The 27,172-nt window shown below is 44.8% G+C and overlaps 1 protein-coding gene across 1 annotated transcript in view; it reads left to right on the top strand.

The window, feature by feature from the left end:
• Positions 1–642: 642 nt before the first annotated feature.
• Positions 643–27,172, top strand: part of LOC106571034 (stathmin-4) — a 29,319-nt gene continuing 2,789 nt past the window's right edge. Inside the window, exons 1-7 of the mRNA XM_014143667.3 lie at positions 643–775; positions 9,248–9,305; positions 14,423–14,521; positions 14,697–14,902; positions 15,240–15,431; positions 20,218–20,469; positions 21,941–22,132. Of these exons, the coding sequence (XP_013999142.3) occupies positions 9,293–9,305; positions 14,423–14,521; positions 14,697–14,902; positions 15,240–15,431; positions 20,218–20,469; positions 21,941–22,132 (954 nt within the window). The 5' untranslated portion in view covers positions 643–775; positions 9,248–9,292. The remainder of the gene's footprint in view (positions 776–9,247; positions 9,306–14,422; positions 14,522–14,696; positions 14,903–15,239; positions 15,432–20,217; positions 20,470–21,940; positions 22,133–27,172) is intronic.

Genomic DNA, 27,172 nt, shown 5'->3' with positions numbered 1-27,172 from the left:
CATCATATAGAAAACAACCCAAGGACTGTCTCATGCCTGGCCTTCGAGGCAGAGTTCCTCAGTCCAGTGTCTGTGTTCTTTTGCCCATCTTAATCTTTCATTTTTATTGGCCAGTCTGAGATATGGCTTTTTCTTTGCAACTCTGCCTAGAAGGCCAGCATCCCGGAGTCGCCTCTTCACTGTTGACGTTGAGACTGGTACTATTTAATGATGCTGCCAGTTGAGGACTTGTGAGGCGTCTGTTTCTCAAACTAGACACTCTAATGTACTTGTCCTCTTGCTCAGTAGAGAGACAGAGAGAGAGAGAGAGAGAGAGACAGAGAGAGAGACAATAATGAGACTAAAGGAATTCTCTTGGTCCTCTGTTTACAGTCAGGGAGATGTCAATAATTTATTGGTCTCTCGTCCTGCCTGCACGGCACACACAGACACACACACACACACAAACACACCCCCCCCTCTCTCCAATTCTGGATGATGGCCCCCTGCAGTACAACACAAAGGGTTAACAGCCCCCCCCCCCCCCCCCCCCCCCCCCCCTCAACCCCTGATAGGCTGCCGGGGCTAGATGCTGGCACTCCTCTGGACCAATAGCAGGGCCCGGTGGTGATGTCATGGGGTAAGAGAGGGGCTGTTGCTGATGCTACCGCTAGTCTGTATCCAAGGAGCAAGACAGACAGACAGAGAGAGAGAGAGAGAGAGAGACAGCCTGCTAACCCGGACCTACCCTACCACCCCCACCACCATCATCAACTCAGCACCGCTCCAGACGAGGGTAAGAAAGAATATGCCTCTCCTGAACATAACACAGAAAGACATCAAGGAGGTAGGCTGTTACTGGAGGTAGTTACACTAATATTATGGGATGTTACTATAGGATGTAGTATAGTAGCTGTTGGCTGTACTGGAAAACGATGCGACAACTGTCGTCTAGGAACTCCATGTACTCTCTCTCTCTCCACGTTGTGTCCCTCTGTCTGTCAGTAATCAGGTCCTCTCTCTCTCTCTCCACGTTGTGTCCCTCTGTCTGTCAGTAATCAGGTCCTCTCTCTCTCTCCACGTTGTGTCCCTCTGTCTGTCAGTAATCAGGTCCTCTCTCTCTCTCCACATTGTGTCCCTCTGTCTGTCAGTAATCAGGTCCTCTCTCTCTCTCCACGTTGTGTCCCTCTGTCTGTCAGTAATCAGGTCCTCTCTCTCTCTCTCCACGTTGTGTCCCTCTGTCTGTCAGTAATCAGGTCCTCTCTCTCCACGTTGTGTCCCTCTGTCTGTCAGTAATCAGGTCCTCTCTCTCTCTCTCTCCACGTTGTGTCCCTCTGTCTGTCAGTAATCAGGTCCTCTCTCTCTCTCCACATTGTGTCCCTCTGTCTGTCAGTAATCAGGTCCTCTCTCTCTCTCTCCACGTTGTGTCCCTCTGTCTGTCAGTAATCAGGTCCTCTCTCTCTCTCTCCACGTTGTGTCCCTCTGTCTGTCAGTAATCAGGTCCTCTCTCTCTCTCCACGTTGTGTCCCTCTGTCTGTCAGTAATCAGGTCCTCTCTCTCTCTCTCTCCACGTTGTGTCCCTCTGTCTGTCAGTATTCAGGTCCTCTCTCTCTCTCTCCACGTTGTGTCCCTCTGTCTGTCAGTAATCAGGTCCTCTCTCTCTCTCTCTCCACGTTGTGTCCCTCTGTCTGTCAGTAATCAGGTCCTCTCTCTCTCTCTCTCCACGTTGTGTCCCTCTGTCTGTCAGTAATCAGGTCCTCTCTCTCTCTCTCCACGTTGTGTCCCTCTGTCTGTCAGTAATCAGGTCCTCTCTCTCTCTCTCCACGTTGTGTCCCTCTGTCTGTCAGTAATCAGGTCCTCTCTCTCCACGTTGTGTCCCTCTGTCTGTCAGTAATCAGGTCCTCTCTCTCTCTCTCCACGTTGTGTCCCTCTGTCTGTCAGTAATCAGGTCCTCTCTCTCTCTCTCCACGTTGTGTCCACTGTCTGTCAGTACTCATGTATTCTATGCAGCGTTGTGTCTGTCTGTCATTAATAACGTATCCTATTCAGCGTTGTCTGTCTCTGTGTTTACAGTATGTATGACAACAGGCAGGGTATGTGTATCTGTTGTTTCTTCTGTCTGGCTGTTAGAACAAGATGATATACGATTCATAATTCAGGAATTTACCTAGATCCTCACAACCATGCGTTCCAAAACAGCACTTTCAGCTGAACGATATTCTGTGTACATTCATGTCGTTGGATATCGGCTTCCGAGCACTGGATTCACTCTGGGTGGGTGTGTATTGGGATGAGCGGTGCTGGCTGGACATTAGGTAATAGGATAAGGAAAGGGGAGGAGGAGAGAGAGGGATGATAGAGGGGAAGTGAGGAGAGAGAGAGAGAGACAGAGGAGAGAGAGGAGAGGAGAGAGGATAGTAGGCTTTATTTAGAAAAGTAGCATAGATCTACTGACATGCTGATGACAGCAAGAGAGGCAGACAGAGGAGAGGAAGACAGACAGACAGAGGAGAGGAAGACAGACAGACAGAGGACAGGAAGACAGACAGACAGAGGAGAGGAAGACAGAAAGACAGAGGACAGGAAGACAGACAAACAGAGGACAGGAAGACAGACAAACAGAGGACAGGAAGACAGACAGACAGACAGGAGGACAGGAAGACAGACAGACAGAGGAGAGGAAGACAGACAGACAGACAGACAGACAGACAGACAGACAGACAGACAGACAGACAGACAGACAGACAGACAGACAGACAGACAGACAGACAGACAGACAGACAGACAGAGGAGAGGAAGACTGACAGACAGAGGACAGGAAGACAGACAGACAGAGGAGGAAGACTGACAGACAGAGGACAGGAAGACTGACAGACAGAGGACAGGAAGACAGACAGAAGAGGAGAGGAAGACAGACAGACAGAGGACAGGAAGACAGACAGACAGAGGACAGGAAGACAGACAGACAGAGGAGAGGAAGACAGACAGACAGAGGACAGGAAGACAGACAGACAGACAGAAGACAGACAGACAGAAGACAGACAGACAGACAGACAGACAGACAGACAGACAGACAGAGGACAGGAAGACAGACAGACAGAGGAAAGGAGAGGAAGACAGACAGACAGACAGACAGACAGAGGACAGGAAGACAGACAGAAGACAGAGGACAGGAAGACAGACAGACAGAGGAAGGAAGACAGACAGACAGAGGAGAGGAAGACAGAAGACAGAGGACAGGAAGACAGACAACAGAGGACAGGAAGACAGACAGACAGAGGACAGAAGACAGACAGACAGACAGAGGAAGGAAGACAGACAGACAGAGAGAGGACAGACAGACAGACAGACAGACAGACAGACAGACAGACAGACAGACAGACAGACAGACAGACAGACAGACAGACAGACAGACAGAGGAGAGGAAGACTGACAGACAGAGGACAGGAAGACTGACAGACAGAGGACAGGAAGACAGACAGAGTGAGGAAGACAGACAGACAGAGGAGAGGAAGACAGACAGACAGAGGACAGGAAGACAGACAGACAGAGGAGAGGAAGACAGACAGACAGAGGACAGGAAGACAGACAGACAGAGGAGAGGAAGACAGACAGACAGAGGACAGGAAGACAGACAGACAGACAGACAGACAGACAGACAGACAGACAGACAGACAGACAGACAGACAGACAGACAGACAGAGGACAGGAAGACAGACAGACAGAGGAAAGGAGAGGAAGACAGACAGACAGACAGACAGACAGAGGACAGGAAGACAGACAGAAAGACAGAGGATAGGAAGACAGACAGACAGAGGAGAGGAAGACAGACAGACAGAGGAGAGGAAGACAGACAAACAGAGGACAGGAAGACAGACAGAGGACAGAGAAGACAGGAAGACAGACAGACAGAGGACAGGAAGACAGACAGACAGACAGAGGACAGGAAGACAGACAGACAGACAGACAGACAGACAGACAGACAGACAGACAGACAGACAGACAGACAGACAGACAGACAGACAGACAGACAGACAGACAGACAGACAGACAGAGACAGGCAGACAGACAGACAGAGGAGAGGAAGACTGACAGACAGAGGACAGGAAGACAGACAGACAGAGTGAGGAAGACAGACAGACAGAGGAGAGGAAGACAGACAGACAGAGGACAGGAAGACAGACAGACAGAGGAGAGGAAGACAGACAGACAGAGGACAGGAAGACAGACAGACAGAGGACAGGAAGACAGACAGACAGACAGAAGACAGACAGACAGACAGACAGACAGACAGACAGACAGACAGACAGACAGACAGACAGACAGACAGACAGACAGACAGACAGACAGACAGACAGACAGACAGACAGACAGACAGACAGACAGACAGACAGACAGAGATTGTCAGTTGGATAGGCTCTCTGCAAGGTTTTGTATATCTTACCTGTCATATGAACATCCTTTTCTGACTCAAATAAGATTCCCTCAAGGTTGCTCTGATGTCCAAAAAAGTTCAAATCCAAATTTTCTAATATGTAACTTTTAAGTTGCATGTATTTTAAAATATCTACAATGGTCAGTTCAAAATGGCTTTTTAATTTTGTAATGGAAATAAATGTATTTCCTGTTGCCAAATAATTTATGGTTTCTATGCCTTTAGTTTTCCATGTGGACCAATTTATCAGTGAATTCTGAAAAGCTATCCTAGGATAGTTCCATGAGGTTGTGTTTTTAGGGAGTGTTATTGGTTCTTGTAGAATCCGTTTCATATTCTTCCATATTGTTATAGTGTTCTATATTGTTATAGTCTTCCATATTGTTATAGTGTTCTATATTGTTATTGTGATCTATATTGTTCTAATGTTCTATATTGTTATAGTGTTCTTTATTGTTATTGTGATCTATATTGTTCTAATGTTCTATATTGTTATAGTGTTCTTTATTGTTCTAGTGTTCTTTATTGTTCTAGTGTTCTATATTGTTATAGTGTTCTTTATGTTATAGTGTTCTTTATTGTTCTAGTGTTCTTTATTGTTCTAGTGTTCTATATTGTTATAGTGTTCATTATTGTTCTAGTGTTCTTTATTGTTCTAGTGTTCTATATTGTTCTAGTGTTCTTTATTGTCCTAGTGTTCTATATTGTTACAGTGTTCTTAACTATGAAGTTGTTAATGTTCTTAGCTTCATCCTTTGAAAATAGACACAATAAAAGTTTCTGAGATTTAAAAGTATTCCGATTTTTTTTTCAGCAAAGGGGGCTTTAAGTTTTTAATATTAGTCAGGTATATCATGAGATCGTCTGCAAATATGTTTAGTTCATGTTTGCCAATACTGATAGCTGTTACGTTTGGGTGCTGTCTATTTCTTTCTGCAAGCGGTTCAATTGCCAGTGCAAACAGGAGGGGGGAGACGGGACATCCCTGTCTTGTGCCCCTTTCTAAAGCAATTTCATCAGATAACGTGTTATTTGTGTATATTTTTTTGAATTATATAATATTTTTATTAAATGTATTATTTCAGCTGGAAAGTTGAAAGCTTCCAAAGTTTTGAATAGAAAAGGCCATTCAAGACGGTCGAAGGCCATTTCGGCATCAACAGCCATTATTGATAAATGAAGATCTTGTTTTTTTGCATATTGTATTAAACTGAAACATGTTCTTGTATTTGTTTTTAAATTTCTGTTTTTTAAAAACCCTGTTTGATTGTCATGTATCAAGTCTGATAAGACTTCTGCCATTTTATTGCTTATAAGCTTCGTCATTATTTTATTATTTTATTGTCACAATTTATTAAACTTATGGTTCTATAATCAGCAGCCACCCCCCCTGATTTTCCTGGTTTTAATGTAACTGGGGAAAAAAACAGTTTGATACATGGAACTAGGTAGTACTGAATTGAGTGACATGTGTTGTCATTTCTGTAAAATCGCAAATGTTTTAACTGTATCTAATATTTATTTTTTGGTGATCTCTGTTTTCAGTGATTATTTTTTGTCTGTTGATAATTGCTTCAGGGTTGTTATGTCTAAGAAGGCTATTGAATCTGTCCAACTGTTGTTTAATTCTGATTTATACTGTGCCTTCGGAAAGCATTACATTTTTCCACATTTTGTTATGTTACAGCCTTATTCTAAAATTGATTAAATTGTTTGTTTTTTTCGCTTATCAACCTACACACAATACTCCATAATGACAAAGCAAAAGAGGTTTTTAGAAATGTTTCCAAATAAATAAAAAAAAACAGACATTTCACATTTACATAAGTATTCAGACCCTTTACTCAGTACTTTGTTGAAGCACCTTTGGCAGCGATTACAGCATTGAGTCTTCTTGGGTATGATGCTACAAGCTTGAACAACTGTATTTGGGGACTTTCTCCCATTCTTCTCTGCAGATCCTCTCAAGCTCTGTCAGGTTGGATGGGGAGCGTTACTGCACAGCTATTTTCAGGTCTCTCCAGAGATGTTTCATCGGGTTCAAGTCCAGGCTCTGGCAGGGCCACTCAAGGACATTCAGAGAGTTGTCGCGAAGCCACACCTGCACTGTCTTGGCTGTGTGCTTAGGGTCGTTGCCCTGTTGGAAGGTACCGAACCCCAGTCTGAGGTTCTGAGCACTCTGGACCAGGTTTTCATCAAGGATCTCTCTGTACTTTGCTCCGTTCATCTTTCCCTCGATCCTGACTAGTTTCCCAGTCCCTGCTGTTGAAAAACATCCCCACAGCATGATGCTGCCACCACCATGCTTCACCGTAGGGATGGTGCCAGGTTTCTTCCAGACGTGGCATTCAGGCCAAAGAGTTCAAACTTGGTTTCGTCATACCAAAGAATCTTATTTCTCATGGTCTGAGAGTCCTTTAGGTGCCTTTTGGCAAACTCCAAGCAGGCTTTCAGGTGCTTCCGTCTCACCACTATACCATAAAGGCCTGATTTGTGGAGTGCTGCAGAGATGGTTGTCCTTCTGGAAGGTTCTCCCATCTCCACAGAGGAACTATGGAGCTCTGTCAGAGTGACCATCGGGATCTTGGTCACCTCCCAGACCCTTCTCCCCAGATTGCTCAGTTTGGCCGGGCGGCCAGCTCTAGGAAGAGTCTTGGTGCTTCCAAACTTCTTCCATTTAAGAATGATGGATGACACTGTGTTCTTGCAGACCTTTAATGCTGCAGAAATCTTTTGGTATCCTTCCCCAGATCCGTGCCTCGACACAATCCTGTCTCGGAGCTCTACAGACAATTCCTTTGACCTCATGGCTTAGTTTTTGCTCTAACTGTGGGACCTTATATAGACAGGTGTGCCTTTCCAAATCATGTCCAATCAATTGAATTTCCCACTCGTGGACTCCAATGAAGTTGTAGAAACATCTCAAGGATGATCAATGGAAACAGGATGCACATGAGCTCAATTTAAAGTCTCATAGCAAAGGGTTTGAATACTTATGTAAATAAAGTATTTCTGTTTTTATTTTTAATACATTTGCAAACTTTTCTAAAAACCCGTTTTCGCTTTGGGATTATGGGGTATTGTGTGTAGATTGATGAAGATTTTGATTTTATTTAATCCATTTTAGAATAAGGCTGTAACGTAACAAAATGTGGGAAAAGGGAAGGGGTCTGAATACTTTCCAAATGCGCTGGACATTTTCATAGAAGCTTATAAAATCGTCATTAATTACATTGTTGTTTCTAATTACCGCATTTGTATCTTTGTCTTTTAAATTATAGCTGGTTTAGCGTGTATTCATTTCGTGAGAGCTGCGAGATATTTACCAGGTTAGTTTGCCATTAAGTAGTATGCTTTTAAAATATTGTATTCCTGCTTATTTTCAGAAATTGTATTTTCTTATTTACCTTGTAAAGATTTGTTATGTCCTTTTTCTAAGGTAGTGATTTATTTTTATTTCATTTTCATTTCTAACTCAGATTACATTTTTGCAGAGTGTGACATTTTCTTTCTCCTAATGTTACACCTTAAAGGTGTCCTACATTATGTCAGGGGTCGGCTTCTCTGTCCTTTATGTCTACATTTGTAATTGGTTCTCCAAAACGTATTTTTTTTTTTTTTTTTTTCCTGGTGGGTTGAGACATCGCGTTGTTTAGATTTGAAAATCCAACAGTTGTATTGGAAGGGGTCTGCACTCGAGGGCTGTGTTTGGTTCTCCTCTGTGTCTTTCTCATTCAAACCCACGTGGACAATCAATCACTAAAAAAGCAAGGCCCCTTCATTATCAACGCCTCGTGCCTACATTACAACATCAAAATAGCCTTCCTGACATTGAAGTCAGGAGGACTTGGAGTTAGGAGTTAGCCAGACTAAGGGTTAGTCAGGAGGACTTGGTGTTAGGAGTTAGCCTGACTAAGGGTTAGTCAGGAGGACTTGGAGTTAGGAGTTGGCCTGACTAAGGGTTAGTCAGGAGGACTTGAAGTTAGGAGTTGGCCTGACTAAGGGTTAGTCAGGAGGACTTGGTGTTAGGAGTTAGCCTGACTAAGGATTAGTCAGGAGGACTTGGTGTTAGGAGTTAGCCTGACTAAGACAGGATGGTTTAACCCTTTTCGATCCAAGAACTGGTCCTAAAATGAGTAGTATTAGGAGCCTGAAGAAGAAACTATCCACTGGGCACAGACGTCAATTCAACGTCTATTCCAGGTTGGTTCAACGCAATTTCATTGAAATGACGTGGTGTGTGCCCAGTTGGTAGTAGTGTTAGGCCCCTGAAGGAGAAAGTCATGTAAGAATAGATTTTGGCAATATTTTGCATTAATTCAGTGTTGAGGAGCCCATCTGAGGAAGGGTGGAGACAGAGAGAGCAGCTGGTGGAGAGATCTGGAGGGAGAAGGGCTGCCACCCCTCCTTCCCTCTCCCTCTCCACCTCTCTCGGTCTCTCTTTTTCTCTTTCTCTCTCTTTTTCCATCTCTTGCCCTCTCTCTCTCTCATCTGAATTCACTTTGCCGTTTTCCTCCAAGTGTCACGACTGTGATTTATCACTATGATTTATCACTAAACGCGTGCATACACCCACACACAAACACACAGTCACGCTGGTACAGGTTATAGTGCGTGGCAGTAAGGTTAACCTGTACGACTTACATCACAAACATCAGGATTATCAGATACCCTCTCTTCAAAACTAACACTTTTTATTACCATTCACAGATTGTTCTATTTTCTCATTAAGACTTCAAGCACCAGTCTCTTGAACATAGCGTGACCCTGGGTGATATGTTAACTCAAGATTATTTTAAAGTAAAATCTAATTGAAGCCCTCTTTATCTACAGGAACAGCATTGACCAGAATTGACCTGAGCTCAACACAGTGGAATCATGACCCTAGCAGGTAAGCACTTATCTCCACTTATCGCCTTCATGAAAACCCCAAATGTACCTCCAACAAACTCCATTAATGCTGACACTGTATATAACAGGAGACATCATTTAGACACAACAAAACGTAAGTATGTATACTTATTTAATGTAAAATAACATTGCCCTATACCTTCATATTATACTCGTTGTGTACCTCCAACAGAGGTCCTACATTGGAAACATAACTTCAACATAATGTATGCCATTTTCTGTAAACAATAAATAAGGCCTTTCATAATACCACCAATATAGGTAATGAACCATGGCACTGCATGTACTGTAGCTACTGTGTTAAACCATGTTTGGGAGGTGTATTATTCAACTGTAAACTAAAGAGTTGGGGATGATGCTTTGTATATTTTTGGGGGTAGGCTGGGTTGATATTAGTCTAGCCTAGCCAGGGGCCGTAGTTTGGGTGTTGGCTAGGTTTACACTGTCAGAGACACACTGTACTGTACAGTGGACTACAGTGGCTTGCAAAAGTATTCATCCCCCTTGGCATTTTCCTATTTTGTTGCTTTACAACCTGGAATTAAAATTTAAAATAATTGGGGGGGGGTTTATCATTTGATTTACACAACGTGCCTACCACTTTGAAGATGCAAAATATGTTTTATTGTGAAACAAACAAGAAATAAGACAAAAAAACAGAAACTTGAGCGTGCATAACTATTCACCCCCCCCCCCCAAAGTCAATACTTTGTAGAGACACCTTTTGCAGAACTTACAGCTGCAAGTCTCTTGGGGTATGTCTCTATAAGCTAGGCACATCTAGCCACTGGGATTTTTGCCCATTCTTTAAGGCAAAACTGCTCCAGCTCCTTCAAGTTGGATGGGTTCCGCTGGTGTACAGCAATCTTTAAGTCATACCACAGATTCTCAATTGGATTGAGGTCTGAGCATTGACTAGGCCATTCCAAGACATTTAATTGTTTCCCCTTAAACCACTCAAGTGTTGCTTTAGCAGTATGCTTAGGGTCATTGTCCTGCTGGAAGGTGAACCTCTGTCCCAGGCTCAAATCTCTGGAAGACTGAAATAGGTTTCCCTCAAGAATTTCCCCTTATTTAGCGCCATCATCACTCCTTCAATTCTGACCAGTTTCCCAGTCCCTGCTGATGAAAAACATCCCCACAGCATGATGCTGCCAGCACCAGGCTTCACTGTGGGGATGGTTTTCTCAGAGTAATAAGAGGTGTTGGGTTTGCGCCAGACATAGAGATTTCCTTGATGGCCAAAAAGCTACATTTTAGTCTCATCTGACCGGAGTACCTTCTTCCATATGTTTGGGGAGTCTCCCACATGCCGTTTGGCGAACACCAAACGTGTTTGCTTTCTTTTTTCTTTAAGCAATTACTTTTTCTGGCCACTCATCCATAAAGCCCAGCTCTGTGGAGTGTACGGCTTAAAATGGCCCTATGGACAGATACTCCAATCTCTGCTGTGGAGCTTTGCAGCTCCTTCAGGGTTATCTTTGGTCTCTTTGTTGCCTCTCTGATTAATGCCCTCCTTGCCTGGTCCTTGAGTTTTGATGGGCAGCCCGCTCTTGGCTGGTTTGTTGTGGTGCCATATTCTTTCAATTTTTTAATAATGGATTTAATGGTGCTCTGTGGGATGTTCAAAGTTTCTGTTATTTTTTTGTAACCCAACCCTGATCTGTACTTCTCCACAACTTTGTCCCTGAGCTGCTTGGAGAGCTCCTTGGTCTTCATGGTGCCACTTGCTTGGTGGTGCCCCTTTCTTTTTGGTGTTGCAGACTCTAGGGGCCTTCAGAACAGGTGTATATATACTGAGATCATGTGACAGATCATGTGACACTTAGATTGCACACAGTTGGACTTTATTTAACTAATTATGTGACTTCTGAAGGTAATTGGTTGCACCAGATCTTATTTAGGGGCTTCATAGCAAAGGGGGTGAATACATATGCACGCACCACTTTTCCGTTTTCTATTTTCTATTACATTTTTTGAAACAAGTTCTTTTTTCCATTTCACTTCAACAATTTGGACTATTTTGTGTATGTCCATTACTTGAAATCCAAATAAAAATCAATTTAAATTACAGGTTGTACTGCAACAAAATAGGAAAAACACCAAGCGGGATGAATACTTTTGCAAGGCATTGTAGGCTAACTACATTTACGTCATTTAGCAGATGCTCTTACCCAGAGTGACTTACAGTAGTGAATGCATACATTTCATACATTTTTTTTCCCATACTGGTCCCCCGTGGGAATCAAACCCACAACCCTGGCGTTGCAAACACCATGCTCTACCAACTGAGCCACACGGGACTACAGCAGAGGTATTGTACAGTGGCCTAGGTTAGGTTAGGCTAGGCTAACTACAGCAGAGGTTGGTTTGAAGGAGATTCCCTCAACAAGCCAATGTGGGTTTTGGTCCTTTCCTCGACTGACCTAACTTTTTATCTGTTGGGGGGAAAAAATCACTGTTTTCCTGAATTAAAAAAATGTACAAACAGTACATGAATTTAAATGAATAAATATGTACCCTGACTGATCTTTCATAACGATAGTGATTAGTGATGATGGAATCTTGGCACCCAGAACCAAATCTCACGTGTGTGTGTGCTATTTGACTTGGCCTTGATTTTAACATTTAAATATTAACTGTCACAAGAGACTAGTGAGGATGGATGATTATGTCTGTGTCTATTCTTTATGATGAACTATACGTGTATATAACTATATATACAGTACCAGTCAAAAGTTTGGATACACCTACTCATTCAAGGGTTTTTCTTTTCTTTTTACAATTTTCTACATTGTAGAATACTAGTGAAGACAACAAAACTATAAAATAACACATATGAAATCATGTAGTTAGCAAAAAAGTGTCACACAAATCAAAATATGTTTTATATTTGAGATTCTTCAAAGTAGCCAACATTTGCCTTGATGACAGTTTTGCACACTCTTGGCGTTCTCTCAACCAGCGTCATGAGGAATGCTTTTCCAACAGTCGTGAAGGAATTCCCACATATGTTGAGCACTTGTTGGCTGCTTTTCCTTCACTCTGCAGTCAAACTCATCCCAAACCATCTCAATTAGGTTGAGGTCGGGTGATTGTGGAGACCAGGTCATCTGAGGCAGCACTCCATCACTCTCCTTCTTGGTCAAACAGCCCTTACACAGCCTGGAGGTGTGTTTTGGGTCATTGTCCTATTGAAAAATAAATGATAGTCTCACTAAGCGCAAACCAGATGGGATGGCGTATTGCTGCAGAATGCTGTGGTAGCCATGCTGGTTAAATGTGCCTTGAATTGCAAATAAATCACTGACAGTGTCACCAGCAAAGCACCCCCACACATCACAACTCCTCCTCCATGCTTCACGGTGGGAACCACACATGCGGAGATCATCCGTTCACCTACTCTGCGTCTCACAAAGACACAGCGGTCGGAAACCAAAAATCTAAAATTCAGACCCCTTGACTTTTTCCACATTTTGTTACGTTAGAGCCTTATTCTACAATTGATTAAATAAAACAATTTCCTCAACAATCTACACACAATACCCCATAATGACAAAGTGAAACAGTTTTTTCAAAGTTTTTGAAAGTACTATTTTTTTTTTTAAATAAACTTATTTACACAAGTATTCAGACCCTTTACTATGAGACTCAAAATTGAGCTCAGGTGCATCCTGTTTCCATTGATCATCCTTGAGATGTTTCTACAACTTGATTGGAGTCCACCTATGGTAAATTCTATTGATTGGACATGATTTGGAAAGGCACACACCAGTCTATATAAGGTCCCACAGTGCATGTTAGAGCAAAAACCAAGCCATGAGATCATCGAAAGAGACAGGATTGTGTCGAGTCACAGAACTCGACACAACTCGAAGGGTACCAAAAAAAGTCTGCAGCATTGAAGGTCCCCAATAACACAGTGTCTCCATCATTCTTAAATGGAAGAAGTTTGGAACCACCAAGACTCCCAAAAGCACCAAGACTTCCTAAAGCTGTCCACCCGGCCAAACTGAGCAATCAGGGGAGAAAGGCCTTGGTCAGGGAGGTGACCAAGAACCTGATGGTCACTCTGTCAGAGCTCCAGTGTTCCTCTGTGGAGATGGGAGAACCTTCCAGAAGCACAACCATCTCTGCTACACTCCACCAATCAGGCCTTTAAGGTAGAGCGGCCAGATGGAAGCCACTCCTCTGTAAAGGCTTGGAGTTTGCCAAAGGCACCTAAAGGACTCTCAGATCATGAGAAACAAGATTGTCTGGTCCGATGAAACAAAGATTGAACTTTTTGGCGTGAATGCCAAGCGTCACATCTGGAGGAAACCTGGAACCATCCCTCCGGTGAAGCATGGTGGTGGCAGCATCATGCTGTGGGGATGTTTATCAGCTGCAGGGACTGGGAGACTAATCAGGATCGAGGGAAAGATGAACTAAGCAAAGTACAGAGAGATCCTTGGTGAAAACCTGGTCCAGACTTGGGCAAAGGTTGACCTTCCAACAGGACACCGACCCTAAGCACACAGCCAAGACAACGCAGGAGTGGCTTCGGGACAAGTCTCTGAATGTCATTGAGTGGCCCAGCCAGAGCCCGGACTTGAACCCGATCTAACATCTCTGGAGAGACCTGAAAATAGCTGTGCTGCGACACTACCCATCCAACCTGACAGAGCTTGAGAGGATCTGCAGAGAAGAATGGGAGAAACTCCCCAAATACAGGTGTGCCAAGCTTGTAGCGTCATACCCAAGAAGACTCGAGGTTGTAGTCGCTGCCAAAGGTGCTTCAACAAAGTGCTGAGGAAAGGGTCTGAATACTTATGTAAAATTTGATATTTCTGCGTTTTATTTTTAATACATTTGTACAATTTCTAAAAAACATTTATTTTCCTTTGTCATTATGGGGTATTGTGTGTAGATTGATGTGTTGGGGAAAAAACGATGTAATCAATTTTAGAATAAGGCTGTATGTAACGTAACAAAATGTGGAAAAAGTAAAGGGGTCTGAATACTTTCCTAAGTCACTGTATATATATATATATATATATGTGTGCGTGTGTGATCAGAGGCACTGTATATATAACTATAGGTGTGTTTCCCCTGCAGCGTACAGAGAGAAGGTGAAAGAGCTCCCCCTGGTGTCTCTGTTCTGCTCCTGTTTCAACCCTCAGACCATCGACTGTAAACCCACATACAAAGCAGAAGGTAAAACAACACATTCATAAAGTTAATTTATAAGTTAGAAACGAAAAAGAAAAGACAGCATTGAAGAAAAGAAATACATTTGCAGAATATGTAGAAAACGTGTGAGCTAGCTAGTTGTGTTGTGTTTTGTGTAAAGGTTGTGTTTTAAAGCACTTACCTCCTATCCCATTCCCAGATGCGGTGGATCTGGGCTGGTGTGTGATAAAGGACGTGGAGGTGATAGAGTTGAACAAGCGTTCTTCGGGCCAGGCCTTCGAGGTCATCCTGAAGCCTCCGTCATTTGATGGCGTCCCAGAGCTCAACGCTACCATGCCCCAACGCAGAGAACTCTCCATGGAGGAGATCCAGAAGAAATTAGAGGCTGCAGAGGAGAGGAGGAAGGTGAGGAGGACAGGGAGGAGGAGAGATACATACACGCGATAACCATAGCGATAGAGAACTCTCAAAAGCCCGTTTTTAGCATGTGCAGCGCCATTGAGGACTTTCACCAATTTGAAGTGGGACTTCCTATTGATTAAGGAAGGTTCTGTTTATTTACCAATTCATAGAACAAGTAGAAGAAGAACATTGACTACTTCAAAATGGAGATGGCCCTCAATGACACTGCCCCACGCTCTCAGGCACCATAACGGGACAGATGTTGCATCCTCTAAGTATCTCTATGGCACAAACACACACCTGTCTGTATCCTGATACCACTCCTCACACCGCCCTCTAGTGCCAGGAGGCTGAGCTGCTGAAGCACCTGGCAGAGAAGAGAGAGCACGAGAGAGACGTGATTCAGAAGGCCTTAGAGGAGAACAACAACTTCATCAAGAATGCCAAGGAGAAGCTGGAGCAGAAGATGGAGGCCAACAAGGAGAACAGAGAGGCTCTGCTGGCGGCCATGTTGGAACGACTGCAAGAGAAGGTGATGTTTAGCCACGCTCACGCTCTTTCTCTCTATTCTCTCTATTCTGTCTGTCTGTCTGTCTGTCTGTCTGTCTGTCTGTCTGTCTGTCTGTCTGTCTGTCTGTCTGTCTGTCTGTCTGGCGCAGAAGAAGAAGTTAATGTTTAGCTTCTCTCCTTATTTATTTCTCTTGAGTTTCTCTCTCTAGTCTCTCTCTCGCTCTTTCTCTCTCTCTAGTCTCTATCTGTCTCTAGTTTCACTCTAGTCTCTTCCAAGTCTCTCTCTAGTCCATCTCTATTCTCTCTCTCTCTCTCTCTCTCTCCTCTCTCTCTCTCATCCCTCTCCAGTCTCTCTCTCTCTCCTCTCTCTCTCTCCAGTCCCTCTAGTCTCTCTCTCGCTCTCTAGGCTCTCTCTCTCTCTAGTCCCTCTCTAGCTCTCTCTCTCTCTCTCTCTCTCTCAGTCCCTCTCTAGCCTTTGTCTTTCACTCTCTCTCTCTAGTCTCTCTCCCTCTATTTTATATACAGTGCCTCGAAAAAGTATTTGCCCCTTTCTGATTTTCTCTATTTTTGCATATTTTAAATACTGAATGTTATCAGATCTTCAACCAAAACCTAATATTAGATAAAGGGAACCTCACTTTACAAATAACAATATCTCTCTCATCGTCACTCAGTGCATAGGTTTACCTCCACTGTATTCACATCATACCATACCTTTGTCTGTACATTATGCCTTGAATCTATTCTACTGTGCCTAGAAACCTGCTCCTTTTACTCTCTGTTACGAACACACTAGACAACCAGTTCTTATAGCCGTTAGCCGTACCCTTCTCCTACTCCTCCTCTGTTCCTCTGATGATGTACAGGTTAATTCAGGCCATGCAGTGCCTAGCTCCACTCCCATTCCACAGGCGCTCTCATTTGTTGACTTCTGTAACAGTAAAAGCCTTGGATTCATGCATGTTAACATTAGAAGCCTCCTCCCTAAGTTTGTTTTATTCACTGCCTTAGCACACTCTGCCAACCCGGATGTCCTAGCCGTGTCTGAATCCTGGCTTAGGAAGACCACCACAAACACTGAAATTTCCATCCCTAACTGTAACATTTTCCTGCAAGATAAAACTGCCAAAGGGGGCGGAGTTGCAATCTACTGCAGAGATAGCCTGCAGAGTTCTGTCTTACTATCCAGGTCTGTGCCCGAACAATTTGAGCATCTACTTTTAAAAATCCACCTTTGCAGAAACATGTCTCTCACCGTTGTCGCTTGCTATAGACCACCTTCTGCCCCCAGCTGTGCCCTGGACACCATATGTGAATTGATTGCCCCCCCATCTATCTTCAGAGCTCGTGCTACTAGGTGACCTAAACTGGGAAATGCTTAACACCCTGGCCATCCTACAATCTATGCTTGATGCCCTCAATCTCACACAAATTATCAATGAACCTACCAGGTACAACCTCAAATCCGTAAACACGGGTACCCTCATAGATATCATCCTAACCAATCTGCCCTTCAAATACAACTCTGCCGTCTTCAACCAGGATCTCAGCGATCATTGCCTGTGTCCGTAATGGGTGGGCGGTCAAACGACCACCCCTCGTCACTGTCAAACGCTCCCTAAAACACTTCAGCGAGCAGGCCTTTCTAATCGACCTGGCCCGGGTATCCTGGAAGGATATTGACCTAATTCTGTCAGTAGAGGATGCCTGGATGTTCTTTAAAAGTGCTTTCCTCACAGTCTTAAATAAGCATGCCCCATTCAAAAAAATGTAGAACCAGGAACAGATATAGCCCTTGGTTCACTCCAGACCTGACTGTCCTTGACCAGCACAAAAACATCCTGTGGCGTACTGCATTAGCATCGAATAGCCCCCGCGATATGCAACTTTTCAGAGAAGTTAGGAACCAATATACATAGGCAGTTAGGAAAGCAAAGGCTAGCTTTTTTAAACAGAAATTTGCATCCTTTAGCACAAACTCCAAAAACATTCTGGGACACTGTAATGTCCATGGAGAATAAGAACACCTCCTCCCAGCTGCCCACTGCACTGAGGCTAGGAAACACTGTCACCACCGATAAATCTGCGATAATTGACAATTTCAATAAGCATTTTTCTACGGCTGGCCACCTGGCTACCCCTACCCCGGTCAACAGCCCTGCACCACCCACAGCAACTTGCCCAAGCCTCCCCCGTTTTCCTTCACCCAAATCCAGATAGCTGATGTTCTGAAAGAGCTGCAAAATCTGGACCCCTACAAATCAGCCGGGCTAGATAATCTGGACCCTCTCTTTCTAAAATTATCCGCAGAAATTGTTCCAACCCCTATTACTAGCCCGTTCAACCTCTCTTTTGTATCTTCTGAGATCCCCCAAAGATTGGAAAGCTGCCGCGGTCATCCCCCTCATCAAAGGGGGAGACACTCTTGACCCAAACTGTTACAGACCTATATCTATCCTGCCCTGCCTTTCTAAGGTCTTCGAAAGCCAAGATAACAAACAGATCACCGACCATTTCGAATCCCACCTTACCTTCTCCGCTATGAAATCTGGTTTCCGAGCTGGTCATGGGTGCACCTCAGCCACGCTCAAGGTCCTACACGATATCATAACCGCCATCGATAAGAGACAATACTGTTCAGCTGTATTCATCGACCTGGACAAAGCTTTCGACTCTGTCAATCACCACATTCTTGTCGGCAGACTCAACAGCCTTGGTTTCTCAAATGACTGCCTCGCCTGGTTCACCAACTACTTCTCAGAGTTCAGTGTGTCAAATCGGAGGGCCTGTTGTCCGGACCTCTGGCAGTCTCTCTGGGGGTGCCACAGGGTTCAATCCTCGGGCTGACTCTTTTCTCTGTACACATCAATGATGTCGCTCTTGCTGCTGGTGATTCTCTGATCCACCTCTACGCAGACGACACCATTCTGTATACTTCTGGCCCTTCTTTGGACACTGTTAACAAACCTCCAGACGAGCTTCAATGCCATACAACTCTCCTTCCGTGGCCTCCAACTGCTCTTAAATACATGTAAAACTAAATGCATGCTCTTCAACTGATCGCTGCCCACACCTGCCCGCCCGTCCAGCATCGCTACTCTGGACGGTTCTGACTTAGAATATGTGGACAACTACAAATACCTAGGTGTCTGGTTAGACTGTAAAGTCTCCTTCCAGACTCACATTAAGCATCTCCAATCCAAAATTAAATCTAGAATCGGGTTCCTATTTCGCAACAAAGCATCCTTCACTCATGCTGCCAAAAGTACCCTCGTAAAACTGACTATCCTACCGATCCTTGACTTCGGCGATGTCATTTACAAAATACTCCAACACTCTACTCAGCAAATTGGATGCAGTCTATCACAGTGCCATCCGTTTTGTCACCAAAGCCCCATATACTACCCACCACTGCGACCAGTATGCTCTCGTTGGATGGCCCTCGCTACATATTCGTCGCCAAACCAACTGGCTCCAGGTCATCTATAAGTCTTTGCTAGGTAAAGCCCCACCTTATCTCAGCTCACTGGTCACCATAGCAGCACCCACTCGTAGCACACGCTCCAGCAGGTATATATCACTGGTCACCCCCAAAGCCAATTCCTCCTTTGGCCGTCTTTCCTTCCAGTTCTCTGCTGCCAATGACTGGAACGAACTGCAAAAATCACTGAAGCTTGAGACTCATATCTCCCTCACTAGCTTTAAGCAGCAGCTGTCAGAGCAGCTCACAGATCACTGCACCTGTACATAGCCCATCTGTAAATAGCCCATCAAACTACCTCATCCCCATACTGTTATTTACTTGATTTATTTTGCTCCTTTGCACCCCAGTATCTCTACTTGCACTTCTCATCTTCATTCCAGTGTTTAGTTGCTACATTGTAATTATTTTGCCACTATGGCCTGTTTATTGCCTTACCTCCGTTATCCTACCTCATTTGCACACACTGTATATAGACTTTTTCTATTGTATTATTGACTGTATGTTTGTTTATTCCATGTGTAACTCTGTGTTGTTGTTTGTGTCGCACTGCTTTGCTTTATCTTGGCCAGGTCGCAGTTGTAAATGAGAACTTGTTCTCGACTAGCCTACCTGGTTAAATAAAGGTGAAATAAAAAATAAAGAAAATTAAAAATTAAAAAATAGAGAAAATTAGAAAGGGGGCATTCACTTTCATTTACCTACTCAAACTCTTTCTTTCATCTCCCTCTCTCTTCCACTTACCAGTCTCTCTAAATTAGAATTTTTACATTTTCAAAAAATTTGAATTAATGAATATTATACTGTAACAGCCGTCTGAAAGAGGAGACCAAGGCGCAGCGTGGTTTGTGCTCATCATAATATTTTAATGGAACACTTTAAACAAAACAAGAAACGAACGACAGCCAAAACAGTTCTGTCAGGTAACAACACTAAACAGAAATTAACCACCCACAAAACCCAAAGGAAAACAGGCAACCTAAGTATGGCTCCCAATCAGCGACAACGATGTACAGCTGTCCCTGATTGAGAGCCATACCAGGCCAAAACAATGAATTACAAAACATAGAAAAAGGACATAGAACGCCCACCCTAGTCACACCCTGGCCTAACCAAAATAGAGAACGTAAACCTCTCTATGGCCAGGGCGTGACATATACAGACACTAAACATTATTTTTGTTTCTGTCAGATCATTTCCATGTTGACTACCTTCATTGAGTGCCTTAGGAGCTTTTGTTTTATGCTGTTTTTCCATCTGGGTTTTACCGAATGAATGCTAATAGATTCCTGAATGTAACTATTGTTGTTGTTTCCCTGTGTGGCAGGACAAACATGCAGAAGAGGTGAGGAAAAAGGTACTAGCTTTGGCAGATGCGGTGGACCTGGACTGGTGTGTGATAAAGGACGTGGAGGTGATAGAGTTGAACAAGCGTTCTTCGGGCCAGGCCTTCGAGGTCATCCTGAAGCCTCCGTCATTTGATGGCGTCCCAGAGCTCAACACTACCATGCCCCAACGCAGAGAACTCTCCATGGAGGAGATCCAGAAGAAACTAGAGGGTGCAGAGGAGAGGAGGAAGGTGAGGAGGACAGGGAGGGGGAGAGGAGACACTAGGAGTCAGGGAGGAGGAAATGAGACACAAGGAGACAGGGGGGAGGAGAGGAGACAGTAGGAGACAGGGAGGAGTAGAGGAGACACTAGGAGACAGGGAGGAGGAGAGGAGACACTAGGAGACAGGGAGGAAGAGACACTAGGAGACGGGGAGGAGTAGAGGAGACACTAGGAGACAGGGAGGAAGAGACACTAGGAGACAGGGAGGAGTAGAGGAGACACTAGGAGACGGGGAGGAGTAGAGGAGACACTAGGAGACAGGGAGGAGGAGACACTAGGAGACAGGGAGGAGTAGAGGAGACACTAGGAGACGGGGAGGAGAGAGGCGACACAAGGAGACAGGGAGGAAGAGACACTAGGAGACTGGAGAGGAGGAGAGGAGACACTAGGAGACGGAGAGGAGGAGAGGAGACACTAGGAGACAGGGAGGAGGTAGAGGAGACTAGGAGACAGGGAGGAGGGGAGGAGACAGGGAGGAGGTAGAGGAGACAGTAGGAGACAGGAGAGGAGGTAGAGGAGACACTAGGAGACAGGGAGGAGGGGAGGAGACAGGGAGGAGGAAGATGAGACACTAGGAGACAGGGAGGAGGTAGAGGAGACAGTAGGAGACAGGGAGGAGGAGAGGAGACAGGGAGGAGGAGAGGAGACACTAGGAGACAGGGAGGAGATAGAGGAGACAGTAGGAGACAGGGAGGAGGTAGAGGAGACAAGGAGACAGGGAGGAGGAGAGGAGACAGGGAGGAGGAAATGAGACACTAGGAGACAGGGAGGAGGTAGAGGAGACAGTAGGAGACAGGGAGGAGGAGAGGAGACACTAGGAGACAGGGAGGAGGTAGAGGAGACAGTAGGAGACAGGGAGGAGGTAGAGGAGACAAGGAGACAGGGAGGAGGAGAGGAGACAGGGAGGAGGAAATTAGACACTAGGAGACAGGGAGGAGAAAGAGGAGACAGTAGGAGACAGGGAGGAGGAGAGGAGACGGAGGAGGAGAGGAGACACTAGGAGACAGGGAGGAGGTAGAGGAGACAGTAGGAGACAGGGAGGAGGTAGAGGAGACAGTAGGAGACAGGGAGGAGGTAGAGGAGACAGTAGGAGACAGGGAGGAGGAGAGGAGACGGAGGAGGAGAGGAGACACTAGGAGACAGGGAGGAGGTAGAGGAGACACTAGGAGACAGGGAGGAGGTAGAGGAGACAGTAGGAGACAGAGAGGAGGAGAGGAGACAGGGAGGAGGTAGAGGAGACACACTAGGAGACAGAGAGGGAGGAGAGGAGAAGAGTCGGATGAGGAGGAAGATGAGGCAGGGAAGACACACACACACACACATAATCATGCACGTACACTCACTATGCACAAACACACTCACCACGCATAAACACACTCACCATAATCCATGTCTGTTTGTATCCTGCTCCTGATACCACTCCTCACACCGCCCTCTAGTGCCAGGAGGCTGAGCTGCTGAAGCACCTGGCAGAGAAGAGAGAGCACGAGAGAGACGTGATTCAGAAGGCCTTAGAGGAGAACAACAACTTCATCAAGAACGCCAAGGAGAAGCTGGAGCAGAAGATGGAGGCCAACAAGGAGAACAGAGAGGCTCTACTGGCGACCATGTTGGAACGACTGCAAGAGAAGGTGATACTTTCTCTCGCGTTTCTTTCTCTTTCCCTCTGTTCATGCTCTCTGTCTCTCTCTATAGTCTCTTCTCTTGGAGAAGTAAAGTTCACCTCTCCTTTCTTACTCTTGAGTTTCTCTCTCTCTCTTTCCCTCCCGTCTCTATCACTCTCTATTTCTATATATCTCTATAACTTTCTCCTAACTCTCTCTTTAGTCTCCGTCTCTCTTTAGTCTCCCTCTCTCTCTTAGTCTCCCTCTCTCTTTAGTCTCCCTCTCTCGTCTCCGTCCAGTCTCCGTCTCTTTTTAGTCTCCCTCTCTCTTTAGTATCCCTCTCTCTTTAGTCTCCCTCTCTCTTTAGTCGCCGTCTCTCTTAAGTCTCCCTCTCTCTTTAATCTCCCTCTCTCTTTAGTCTCCGTCTCTCTTTAATTTCCCTCTCTCTTTAGTCTCCCTCTCTCTTTAGTCTCCCTCTCTCTTTAGTCTCCCTCACTCTTTAGTCTCTCTTGCTCTTTAGTCTCCCTCACTATTTAATCTCCCTCTCTCTTTAGTCTCCCTCTCTCTTTAGTCTCCCTCTCTCTTTAGTCTCCCTCTCTCGTTAGTCGCCGTTTCTCTTTAATCTCCCCCTCTCTTTAGTATCCCTCTCTCTTTAGTCTCCCTCTCTCTTTAATCTCCCTCTCTTTAGTCTCCGTCTCTCTTTAATCTCCCTCTCTCTTTAGTCTCCCTCTCTCTTTAGTCTCCCTCGCTCTTTAGTCTCTCTTGCTCTTTAGTCTCCCTCACTATTTAATCTCCCTCACTATTTAATCTCCCTCACTCTTTAATCCCCCTCTCTATTTGATCTTCCTCTTTCCCTCTTTAATCTCCCTCTTTCTTTAGTCTCCTCTCTCTTTAGTCTCATCTCTCTTTAGTCTCCTCTCTCTTTAATCTCCCTCTGTCTTTAGTCTCCCTCTTTAGTCTCTCTCTCACTCTTTAGTCTCCCTCTCTCTTAAGTCTCCCTCTCTCTTTAGTCACCCTCTCTCTTTAGTCTCCCTCTCTCTTTAATTTCCGTCTCTCTTTAGTCTCCCTCTCTCTTTAATTTCCCTCTCTCTATTTAATTTCCCTATCTTTAATTGACCTCGCTCTTTAGCCTCCCTCGCTCTTTAGTCTCCCTCTCTTTAATTTCCCTCTCTCTTAATTTCCCTGTCTTTACTCTCCCTCTCTCTTTGTTCTTCCTCTTTCCCTCTTTAGTCTCTCTCTCTCTTTAGTCTCCTCTCTCTTTAGTCTCCTCTCTTTTTAATCTCCTTCTGTCTTTAGTCACCCTCTCCCTTTAGACCCTCTCTCTTTAGTCTCCCTCTCTCTTTTGTCTCTCTCTCGCTCTCTTTAGTGTCACTCTCTCTTTATTTTCCCTCACTCTTTAATCTCCCTCTCTATTTAATCTCCCTCTCTCTTTAGTCTCCCTCTCTCTTTGGTCTCCCTCATTCTTCAATCTCCCTCTCTTTAGTCTCCCTCTCTCTTTGGTCTCCCTCTTTCTTCAATCTCCCTCACTCTTTAATCTCCCTCTCTCTTTAATCTCCCTCTCTCTTTGGTCTCCCTCATTCTTCAATCTCCCTCTCTTTAGTCTCCCTCTCTCTTTGGTCTCCCTCTTTCTTCAATTTCCCTCAGTCTTTAATCTCCCTCTCTCTTCAATCTCCCTCTCTCTTTAGTCTCCCTCTTTCCCTCTTTAGTCTCTCTCTCTCTTTAGTCTCCTCTCTCTTTAGTCTCCTCTCTTTTTAATCTCCTTCTGTCTTTAGTCACCCTCTCCCTTTAGACCCTCTCTCTTTAGTCTCCCTCTCTCTTTTGTCTCTCTCTCGCTCTCTTTAGTGTCACTCTCTCTTTATTTTCCCTCTCTATTTAATCTCCCTCTCTCTTTAGTATCCCTCTCTCTTTGGGCTCCCTCATTCTTCAATCTCCCTCTCTTTAGTCTCCCTCTCTCTTTGGTCTCCCTCTTTCTTCAATCTCCCTCACTCTTTAATCTCCCTCTCTCTTTAATCTCCCTCTCTCTAGTCTCCCTCTTTCCCTCTTTAGTCTCTCTCTCTCTTTAGTCTCCTCTCTCTTTTGTCTCCTCTCTTTTTAATCTCCTTCTGTCTTTAGTCACACTCGTCCTTTAGACCCTCTCTCTTTAGTCTCCCTCTCTCTTTTGTCTCTCTCTCGCTCTCTTTAGTGTCACTCTCTCTTTATTTTCCCTCACTCTTTAATCTCCCTCTCTCTTTAATCTCCCTCTCTCTTTAGTCTCCCTCTCTCTTTGGTCTCCCTCATTCTTCAATCTCCCTCTCTCTTTAGTCTCCCTCTCTCTTTGGTCGCCCTCTTTCTTCAATCTCCCTCACTCTTTAATCTCCCTCTCTCTTTAATCTCCCTCTCTCTTTAGTCTCCCTCTCTCTTCAGTCTCCCTCTCTCTTTGGTCTCCCTCTTTCTTCAATCTCCCTCTCTCTTCAGTCTCCCTCTCTCTTTGGTCTCCCTCTTTCTTCAATCTCCCTCTCTCTTTAGTCTCCCTCTCTCTTTATTCTCCCTCTCTCTCCTAGTCTCTCTAGTGTCTCTCTCTAGTGTCTCTCTCTCGTAGTCTCTCTAGTGTCTCTCTCTAGTGTCTCTCTCTATATGTCTCTCTCTCCTAGTCTCTCTAGTGTCTCTCTCTAGTGTCTCTCTCTCCTAGTCTCTCTATGTCTCTCTCTAGTGTCTCTCTCTCCTAGTCTCTCTATGTCTCTCTCTAGTGTCTCTCTCTCCTAGTCTCTCTATGTCTCTCTCTAGTGTCTCTCTCTCCTAGTCTCTCTAGTGTCTCTCTCTAGTGTCTCTCTCTCCTAGTCTCTCTATGTCTCTCTCTAGTGTCTCTCTCTCCTAGTCTCTCTATGTCTCTCTCTAGTGTCTCTCTCTCCTAGTCTCTCTAGTGTCTCTCTCTAGTGCCTCTCTCTCCTAGTCTCTCTGTCTCTCTCTAGTGTCTCTCTCTCCTAGTCTCTCTATGTCTCTCTCTAGTGTCTCTCTCTCCTAGTCTCTCTATGTCTCTCTCGTGTCTCTCTCTCCTAGTCTCTCTAGTGTCTCTCTCTAGTGCCTCTCTCTCCTAGTCTCTCTGTCTCTCTCTAGTGCTCTCTCTCCTAGTCTCTCTATTGTCTCTCTCTAGTGCCTCTCTCCTAATCTCTCTAGTGTCTCTCTCTATGTCTCTCTCTCCTAGTCTCTCTAGTGTCTCTCTTTAGTGTCTCTCTCTCCTAGTCTCTCTAGTGTCTCTCTCTAGTGTCTCTCTCTCCTAGTCTCTCTAGTGTCTCTCCTAGTCTCTCTATGGCTCTCTCTTGTGTCTCTCTCTCCAAGTCTCTGATTGTCTCTCTCTATGTCTCTCTCTCCTAGTCTCTCTAGTGTCTCTCTCTAGTGTCTCTCTCTCCTAGTCTCTCTAGTGTCTCTCTCTCCTAGTCTCTCTAGTGTCTCTCTCTCCTTTTTAATCTCCTTCTGTCTTTAGTCACCCTCTCCCTTTAGACCCTCTCTCTTTAGTCTCCCTCTCTCTTTTGTCTCTCTCTCGCTCTCTTTAGTGTCACTCTCTCTTTATTTTCCCTCACTCTTTAATCTCCCTCTCTCTTCAATCTCCCTCTCTCTTCAGTCTCCCTCTCTCTTTGGTCTCCCTCTTTCTTCAATCTCCCTCTCTCTTTAGTCTCCCTCTCTCTTTATTCTCCCTCTCTCTCCTAGTCTCTCCAGTCTCTCTCCTAGTCTCTCTAGTGTCTCTCTCTATTTCTCTCTCTAGTGTTTCTCTCTCCTAGTCTCTCTATGTCTCTCTCTAGTGTCTCTCTCTCCTAGTCTCTCTATGTCTCTCTCTAGTGTCTCTCTCTGCTAGTCTCTCTATATGTCTCTCTCTCCTAGTCTCTCTAGTGTCTCTCTCTAGTGTCTCTCTCTCCTAGTCTCTCTAGTGTCTCTCTCTAGTGTCTCTCTCTATATGTCTCTCTCTCCTAGTCTCTCTAGTGTCTCTCTCTAGTGTCTCTCTCTCCTAGTCTCTCTATGTCTCTCTCTAGTGTCTCTCTCTCCTAGTCTCTCTATGTCTCTCTCTAGTGTCTCTCTCTCCTAGTCTCTCTATGTCTCTCTCTAGTGTCTCTCTCTCCTAGTCTCTCTATGTCTCTCTCTAGTGTCTCTCTCTCCTAGTCTCTCTATTGTCTCTCTCTAGTGTCTCTCTCTCCTAATCTCTCTAGTGTCTCTCTCTATGTCTCTCTCTCCTAGTCTATCTAGTGTCTCTCTTTAGTGTCTCTCTCTCCTAGTCTCTCTAGTGTCTCTCTCTAGTGTCTCTCTCTCCTAGTCTCTCTAGTGTCTCTCTCTCCTAGTCTCTCTAGTGTCTCTCTCTAGTGTCTCTCTCTCTTAGTCTCTCTAGTGTCTCTCTCTCCTAGTCTCTCTAGTGTCTCTCTCTCCTAGTCTCTCTAGTGTCTCTCTCTCCTAGTCTCTCTAGTGTCTCTCTCTAGTGTCACTCTTTAGTGTATCTCTCTCCTAGTCTCTCTAGTGTCTCTTAGTGTCTCTCTCTCCTAGTCTCTCTATGGCTCTCTCTTGTGTCTCTCTCTCCAAGTCTCTGATTGTCTCTCTCTATGTCTCTCTATGGCTCTCTCTTGTGTCTCTCTCTCCAAGTCTCTGATTGTCTCTCTCTATGTCTCTCTCTCCTAGCCTCTCTAGTGTCTATCTCTAGTGTCTCTCTCTCCTAGTCTGTCTAGTGTCTCTCTCTCCTAGTCTCTCTAGTGTCTCTCTCTCCGAGTCTCTCATTGTCTCTCTCTAGTGTCTCTCTCTCCTAGTCTCTCATTGTCTCTCTCTCCTAGTCCCTCTAGTGTCTCTCTCTCCGAGTCTCTCATTGTCTCTCTCTAGTGTCTCTCTCTCCTAGTCTCTCATTGTCTCTCTCTAGTGTCTCTCTCTCCTAGTCCCTCTAGTGTCTCTCTCCCTTTAGTTAATCTATTCTAACTCTCAAAAAAAAATTGCATCACCACAAACTCTCATCTACTGTATATTCCTCCTGTCTAAAATCTCAAACCTCATATTATACAGATACTAAACACATTTTGGTTTCTAGCTTGTCTAAGTTTTTGTCTGGTCATTCCCATG

Source organism: Salmo salar, chromosome 15, assembly GCF_965601325.2.
Source record: "Salmo salar chromosome 15, fSalSal1, whole genome shotgun sequence".
In the NCBI taxonomy this organism is placed as follows: domain Eukaryota; kingdom Metazoa; phylum Chordata; class Actinopteri; order Salmoniformes; family Salmonidae; genus Salmo; species Salmo salar.
The sequence above is the reverse complement of the archived record's forward strand: the minus strand, read 5'-3'. Positions and strand labels throughout refer to the sequence as shown.